Source organism: Malurus melanocephalus, unplaced genomic scaffold (assembly GCF_030028575.1).
Source record: "Malurus melanocephalus ecotype Western Australia unplaced genomic scaffold, MMel_1.1 scaffold_547, whole genome shotgun sequence".
Classification (NCBI taxonomy): domain Eukaryota; kingdom Metazoa; phylum Chordata; class Aves; order Passeriformes; family Maluridae; genus Malurus; species Malurus melanocephalus.
Window position 1 is genome coordinate 421949 of NW_026623779.1, and position 8196 is coordinate 430144.

Here is an 8196-nt window from a genome sequence, read left to right on the forward strand (position 1 = left end):
TTAGTCCCGTGAGGCAGCTGCAGTTCTGCAGTGCTGGGTGTTCAGCACCCACTGTTCCAGTCTCAATGTCCCTTTAGTTTGGTTCACTTGGGCTGTTATGGGCAATGTGATGCTTCCTTCTTTCCTTTCATGGTCTCCTTTGTCTTGAAGACATTTTTTCCTGAGAACATGGCTGTTTCATTCTTATTTTTCACTGCATTTCCTTGAGGTGATTCTCTTGATGAGCTGCTGTTTGTTTTCTCCAGTTCCTGTGCTTGGCTTTGCCCAGATTTTTTCATTAGGCAGGTCAGCACAAAGCCCAGCACCAGCAATTTCTGAAATGATGCACAATACCAGGGTGGATGAGGGAAGCCACTGCAACAAATCTTCAAATATTTTGAGTTTTTAGCTCCCGTGTGCTGTAGCTGTTCCTGGATTATTGTTGTTTGTCTTTGATCAGAACCAGGGAACAGCAAATAAGTGCTGAGCAAGGACACAGAAAGAAAGAGTTTTTATAGACCTGAAATAAACCCTCTGGCCTGCTGTAAGGGGAGAGAGGGAAAAATCCCAACTGGCCCATATGTGAAACAGTAAATGGGTCCACCATGGCCCACATGGAAAAATAAATAAAACCTGCTGAATTGGATTGAGTTGAGGAATGTGGCTCCTTTATTTTGATCCTGGGGATTAGCTCCCAGTCTTACCATAGCAGGGAGTCTGATCTCGCTCTCACCGAGRTCCAAAATCTAAATCCACATTAACACCATAGAAACAGGATCAAACCTTCTAAAGCAAAAGCAATCCTGGAGTTTGAGCAGGCAGTGCTGTGTGCRGGGTGGGAGCACATTTGGAGTGTCCTGGGCTGCAGGAGGTACCTGGAGGGAATGGCCAACCTCAAAGTGTGAGGGTGCAGAGATCTTCACAGGGTCAGAACACAAAGTCTCACCCATTTCCAGTTTTTTGGGTGAGCCTTGGTCTCAGCTCAGCTGTTAGAGCAGTGTTTCTGCAGCACAGGGGTTTCAGAGCAGCAGTTTGGGTGCTCTGGGCTCTCACAATCCCGTTTTGGCTCAGTTTGTCCTGTGMAGGATTTTTGGATGTTTTCAGGGTGCAGTTCCCACCCCACGAAGGACAGCTGTGCCCCTCAGATCTGCCTCCTCTCCAATGCTCTCCAATGTGAATTCAGAAGTTATTTCCCCACTTTAAAGACACCCACTACCTCCTGGCTATCTTTAGCAGTTCCTCTGATGAAAAACCAAGATGCAGAGAGATATGAAGTGGTTCAGTAGTTAATGTTTTTTCCAGTTGTATTTTTGTTTTACTGTAATATTTTTCACTCTGGTGGAATACCCAGGTATGAAATTAATAAAGCTCACGTTTTATTACATCCAAAATAAATTGTTATATTTAAATGTCCTTCCTAGAAACTGATGATATAAAAACCGTAACATAAGAAGGTGTTTATTTCAGAAAAAATAATTGCAGTATTTGCTCGAAGTATTTTGAACATTTGGCAGGAAATCATACTTATGCTAAGGAGATGTAAACCAGAAGCTGATAATTTAGCATYGACTATAAAGGGGTCTGGTTTAAAGTGGAAAGGAACGTTTTTCAGCTATTTTTTAGTTAAAACTAAACTCAGCTATTCTTCCTCTGATATATTAATTGTGGAGCCAGTGTGTCAGTGACCTTTAACAAGTTCTGCATTACTTTTTGATCTGCCTTTGTAAAAATGCACATTTATATGTGCAGAGGCCTTTCAGGCAGCCAAAAGCTGTTTTGTATTGACATGTCCTGTTGGGGGCTGGTTTGGTTTATAGTTCATTTTAAAATGTTTAAATCATTTCTCTTACTGGAAGAAATGATCTTATATGGTAAGTTAGATGCAGACACTGTTCGAACATATACCTTATAGCCATTATATATTTGCTCTTAACTGGTCTGTAATTGGTTAAGGGTTAGTGTTAAGTAGATGATTTATTTCCTGTAAGTCCTGCCACTTATTAAAGTTGTGACCTGCAGCAGGAAATGAGGTGTGGGCAAAATGAGACTGAACAGCTGCAGATTTTTGTAAGGGGGAAGGACTACTGAGCAGATTCCTTCTGTCAATTCAGTGATTAGGAAATCAAACTAGGACAGCAGAGTGTAAATATGTTCCTAATACACTACTGACATTTCAGTTGTTATTGTTAATAATGAATTATTTTCCAAGAGCAAGCAAGATTTACAGATCCATTTGTAGGTCTCAATAGTTGCATAACATAGCAACCAGACTCAGAATGCTGTACTTAATAAAACAACTTGTTATTTTTAATAGAAAAATTGTGAAAGCTGTGAAATATTTTCTTAGACACATTTGACAGTTTTAAGCCTAATTATGAGATGTAAAAATTCCTTGACGAAAGACAAMTTCTAAAACAGTTTTTTAAAATTTTCCTAGGGGAAGAAACTGTGATTGCTGTACCCCATGGGAGTCGCAGTGTGAGAATTACCCTGAAAGGACCTGCACACCTCGGTATGACTGAGCTGTTTTATGTGTTTGTACACAGGCAGAACATAAAAACAGAGCTTTGTGTCTGAACTCATCCCAATTTGGTGATATGGGTAAGATCAGGACCTCGATACCTCTATTCTTCATCCCACCTTTAATATCCAGCCTGGAATTAGTCCTAGAGAACACTGCAAGGTCTGCTTAGTGAAAATGGAACTCACAGTGGTGGATTCTGTTCCTTCCATTTAAACCAATATAGGAGATGTCTCAGACACTTAACATGCAAAATACARAAATCCTTCAGAGGATTATGTGTGGAATCAATAGCAGTTGTAAAACTCAGCACCAGGTTCTGTTGAGGCCTCTAACAAGGRGTGTAGGCACAAATGAAGGAGGGTGAACAACTGCACAAATCCTGGTTCCTTGTAATTCTTGTGCTCATTACATACCACCAATGAGAAACATTTGCTATTCTGTCTGACTTTTGATCCCCAATATTTTCTTACAAGGCTGATGGCAGTACTTTTAGCAATTTCTTTATCCATAGGCCTGGTTTGCATAGAGAATTAATGCTTTCAGTGGTAAATGGGGCTCCCATACCAAGCAATGAAATAAACTATTCATTTAATTTTGAACAATTTTTTATTTGTAAAACTGGCAGATGTAGTCTGGATCATAGAAATAAAAATAACTTCTCCTCTGAGATATATAAACAAGTCAGAAATGCGTTTTATTTGAAAATTGCTCATCAGTTTGTTTGCTTTCAAAAATATATTGTCACATTCTTTAAAAAAAAATAAAACTCCCACTTTAGAACAGCTCCAGAGTGCCACTAATTTCTAGATATAGCACTGATGTAAAAAATACACAAAGCTGAACATTTGAACATCCATTGAAATAAATAAAACTCCTTTAAAAGTGCTGCAGGGATGTGTGAGGAGTGATCCTGACCAGTTCAGGTCAGGACTCTTGGACTTCCTTAAGTAGTTCTGCAGAAGGAAGTTGTTGTTTCAGCTTTGTGTGAGGGAAAAGTGCTCGATGGAGTGGCTGCTGGGGGATTTCTGGAAAGCTCCTGAGGAATGCAGGAAMAGCTCAGAGCTCTCCTGGGCTGGTTCTGTAAAGATTCTGTGGCTTGGCATCACCTTTGTTAGCTCACTCTAGCTGGACAGGAATTGTGAAATGTTCCTTTAACCACTTCCACCAGCACATCTGTTTGCAAATCTACGAGGATTTGGACATTTTCTACCTCAAATTAAAATTGCAGAGGAGGAAAACCACAGAGAGCTGTTGTGAGGAGAGAGGGGGCAGTCGTTTCTGGCTCCATTKGGGGGTCTCCAAGAGCTGGAGCTCCGGAGATGTTCCTCCACCTTCCCTTCTGTGTTGTGGGTTTGTCACCCATCAGAGGACACCAAATGATCCTTTGTCTGCACTTCATTGACTCAGTGTGGGTGTGCTGGTACAATTAAAGGCAGAATTTTAAAAATAACCACCTATAATGACAGGCTCCATTTGTCAGAGGTGTTTTTCCTGGCTCGCGAGGAGTTGAATTGAACAGGTGAAGCAGAGACTGTTTGTTGTGAACAGTTGATATTTCAGGATAGATTTGTCCTCCCAGCAGAGTCAGCAGCAGCAGGAAGAGCCCGATGGAGTGTCTGGAGCTTTATCTCCTGTTCTGTGGTGCTCCATCCTGGGTTTATGGTCTGGTTTTGTTCCTGGAAAGCGCAGCTGCTGGATAATCAAAAATGGGAATGTTCTTGGAGATGGAGCCCWTAGCAGGTTTGAGAGTGATGCTCTGAGTGTTGTTTGCACCCAGCAGTGTTTGAGCAAGGACTGGGATTCCTCCAGGATGGTTGGGATGAGTGCTTTGTGTCTGTGGTGCTTTGAGACAGGAAACAGCATCACCAGGGAGTCAGGATGGTAATTTGGGGTTTTAACAAATAGGGCCCCCCTGTTCCTCTGTCTGCTTGGGTTTGGTGAAAGATTTGGTGGAAAATAACCAAGAAATTAGCAACTGCCACACTGAGCTTGGCTGGGGTGACCTGCAGAGATCCAGGGATGGCTCTGGAGCTGCACCTTGCACAGGAACACGTGCCTTGGGTCCAAATCTGGTGTAGGGCTGATGGAAACGTGGGGCAGCTCTCATGGAGTTGCTGTGTTGTTGGTTGTTGGACAGCATTCTTGCTTTCTGCTTGGAAAAACATAAAAAATACTTTTTTAATAAAAAAAATTAGTAAAAAGCCTCTTCACAAATGTAGCTCAGGTCACCAAATAAACATTTTCATCACCTTTTCCCACCAGCTGTATGCCTTGCCTTGTAATCTTAAATTCTAGTTTCAAAGGGGTCCTGCACCCTGAGATCTTAATGAATTTATTTGGAGTTGGAAGTATTTGAGATTTGATTTTCCACTTATTCAACAAAATGGGACAACAACAGGCACCGTGCATTATTATTTACTGTTAAACGGTGTAAGTTTAGAATCTGCTTAACCCAAGAATGCCAAGTTTCATATTCTAAAGGGTTATTTTGTAATGCAATCAGGAAAGAAAACTTCCTTAAAAGTGACAAACAGAAATATGTAGTAATCATCTAAATACTTGGGTTTTTTTTCTGGGATTAAATTATATCTCTTTGCCCCCAATGGAAATGTGCTGGACAGTGGGGCACATTGATTCCCAGAGTTTTATGTTTTCTCTTGGACAAAGTGCATTTGATTCACCACTACATTCATAGCCTGTGATTAACATAAAGTCATTTCCTAGAAACAAATCCTTCCTGAAACTTCCTTCCAGCCATGTGTATGATCTTTGTTATACCTATGAGCACATGGAACCTAATGCTTAGAAGCTTGGGATAATGTTGGTAATGTTTTCAAGGAACTTAATTCACTCTATAATTTCTTTATTCTCTTTGTTGGGGGTGCTCCAGAATGCATRTTTATTTTAAAAATGTGAAGGAAGAAAACAGTAATGATGGATTGCAGCATTCAGAATATGTGTTCAGTGCAGGTAAAACCAGATGCTTTTAACTTAAATTGTCTAGCCTGACTTAGGTAACTTTGTTTAAAGTACCAAAAAAGGCAAGGTGGTGGGAGAAAGAGGGTATTTATAGCTCATCAAAAGATTCCTTTTAGCTTGCCTTGAGCTCATCTGACATTCATGCTTTTCCCATGCAGTGCTCTGSTAGATTGTAACCAGACCAGTGCATTTCAACTCAAGCATCTTGTGGTGCCTCTCCACTGTACAGAGCCCAAAATTCTCCCTTCATTGTGAACATCTTCCTTTAGCTGTGTCTGTTCACACTTCAGTCGGTTTGCTGGAAGGGATTTAATCCTGAAATCCTGGAATCCTTCACCTGTGTTTGGGAGGTTGTGGGCTGTTCAATGTTTCCAAGGAGTGGAGAGCAGCTCAGGGAAGGTTTTCATCCCCCTGTTTGGGGACAGGGCCATCCTCCCCTCCCAGGGAAATGCTCCAAATGCAGTGATGGCCTTGGTGGAGCAATGCAGGTATTGAGGTGAGTGTCAGATGGGTTTGGCACYGTTCAGGCTCCTCTGCAGACTGATTGCTCAGATTTGGAGTTGCATGGAAGTATGAGGTATTGTTGTATTTCTTGATTTTATCAGTTGTGAGTTTCTTTCAGCTTTTCTTGCTCCGTTYATTGCTTCTACCAAATGTTGCAGAGCATTTGGTGTAGGAAAAACTGTCTGAGAAGTGCTTCTGGTATGAAAGAATATTRTGTTCAGAGAGATATTCCTGTGCTGGCTTGTCCTGCAATTATCTATCAGCCCATAATCTGAACAGTTCATATTCTCACAGCTGCTCTGGGYGTGTTTTTAATGCACATATGCAGCTGGTACTTGCAAGGCAAAGTTGTAGGCGTTGCTTTCTGACTTTCTTGAAGACAAAAAAAAACCCCAAACCTGTTTAAGTTTACTAATTGCATGTTTCTTCTTTAGTTATAGAGTCAAAAACACTGCAAGGAGAAAAGGGAGAGCACAGTTTCAATGTTCCTGGAACATTTGTCATTGAAAATACAACTGTGGAATTTCAGAAGAGCACAGAGAGGGAAATCCTAAAGATCCAGGGACCTCTTGGAGCAGATTTCATTATCAAGGTGGGGTGTGTGAGTGTACAAATGTACAAAGTCACTGCAGCTCCRTGTGACACAGTGGCAGCTGTCCATCAGGTTGTGGCAATACAACAAAATCCTTCAGCCAGCAAGAAAGGAATCCTAATTACAGTCCAGAGATCATTTATGCTAAAATAATYCAAACAAATTAAAATGTTACGAGATTAACGTTTTTTTCCTGTGGTGGAAAATAACCACAGGATATTTAATGGTAAAAATGGTCAGGATTTTTGTTTTAAATATTGCTGAAAGAATAACAATCCATGACCCTGTGGCTGGATTGAGCTAATCCAATTGCAGACTGCCACCTACTGAGCCTGAGCACTGCTTCAGCATCTCCCTCACACATTGCTAATCCAGCCACCACCATTCCTAAACCTTTTCAATGTCTTGTCTGTCCAGAACATGTCCCAATGGCTTGGAACACACATTTAGGTATTTATATGTAGAAAATAAATAAGATAAAGATAAACCAATAAGAATGCAGTTARGAACTTTGCCATTCAAAGATGGATAATCAAATGGTTGCATAATAATTTGAAAAACAAGGCAACGTTCAAATGTTTGGCTATTGGGAAGTTAAATTTAATGGCTGCTCTAGACTTTCTAGAGGTTTTATGTCTGTTATCTTGCTCTGCACTGCTGTTTCCTGATGAAATGCCAAGAACAGCTGAGCACAGTGTACACGTGTGTTGTAATGGAAATTTCTTCAGACCAGGTACTCTGGATCAAAAGAAAGTGTTGTTCAGTTCTTCTTCTATCAACCCATCAGTCATCAGTGGAGACAAACAGAGTTCTTCCCCTGCACGGTGACGTGTGGAGGAGGTGAGTAATGGCAAATCTTCAGCAGTGATAACAGCTGAAGGTTAAAGGTAGCAGATTTACAACCTTTGTTCTTCATTTTTATTGATTAAATGTTTGTGTTTCTTTGTACACTGGTGATTCTTCTGGAAAATAAATGACAGAGGAGGAACTAAGTAGGTTGGTTAAGCTGGTATCAACATAGGGTTTTTTACATGTTGGGACTGGAAATCATGTTTTTCCAGAAAGGATATTCATTCGAGTAAGAACGTTGATTAAGAAATAAAAACACAACATTCAAAATGGAAATTTGCAACTCATAAAGGATATTTGGGGAAAGTAAGCAAAGAAGCACTTAAAGATGAGATTTTAAAACAAGAATAATCAAGCAATAATGAAAGAAGGTATTTCTGGCCATGTAGTCTACATGAGGGAGAGTTTTAGAATATTTAGCTGAGAAATTAGTTACACAGAAAGCAGAATAAGTGAACAGAATTTAAAGAGCAGCTAYCATCAGCACCTTTGGCTGTCTGATCATAGATATTTAGTCCTGATGGCAGCTGGAGCAGCACAGGGGGTGCTGTAGCATCTGCTCCTGCTTTAAGCACTGCAGTTCAGATGAGGAGAAGCTCAGCCCCTGTGTCCTGTCTGGTGTGCAGAGAAAGGAGAGATGAGCTGGGCTGGGAGGGGAGCTTGGCATGGAGGGAGTTTGCCATGGGGAGAGTTTGACATGGGAGGGGTTTGCCATGGCAGGATGAGTTTGCCATGCAGGGGAGTTTTTGCCGTGGCAGTTTTTGCCATG

At 41.0% G+C, this 8196-nt stretch overlaps 1 protein-coding gene across 1 annotated transcript in view; it reads left to right on the plus strand.

Moving 5' to 3' along the window:
- Positions 1 to 8196, plus strand: part of ADAMTSL3 (ADAMTS like 3) — a 94282-nt gene that overhangs the window by 76327 nt on the left and 9759 nt on the right. Inside the window, exons 8-10 of the mRNA XM_057382035.1 lie at positions 2417 to 2491; positions 6421 to 6578; positions 7307 to 7418. Of these exons, the coding sequence (XP_057238018.1) occupies positions 2417 to 2491; positions 6421 to 6578; positions 7307 to 7418 (345 nt within the window). The remainder of the gene's footprint in view (positions 1 to 2416; positions 2492 to 6420; positions 6579 to 7306; positions 7419 to 8196) is intronic.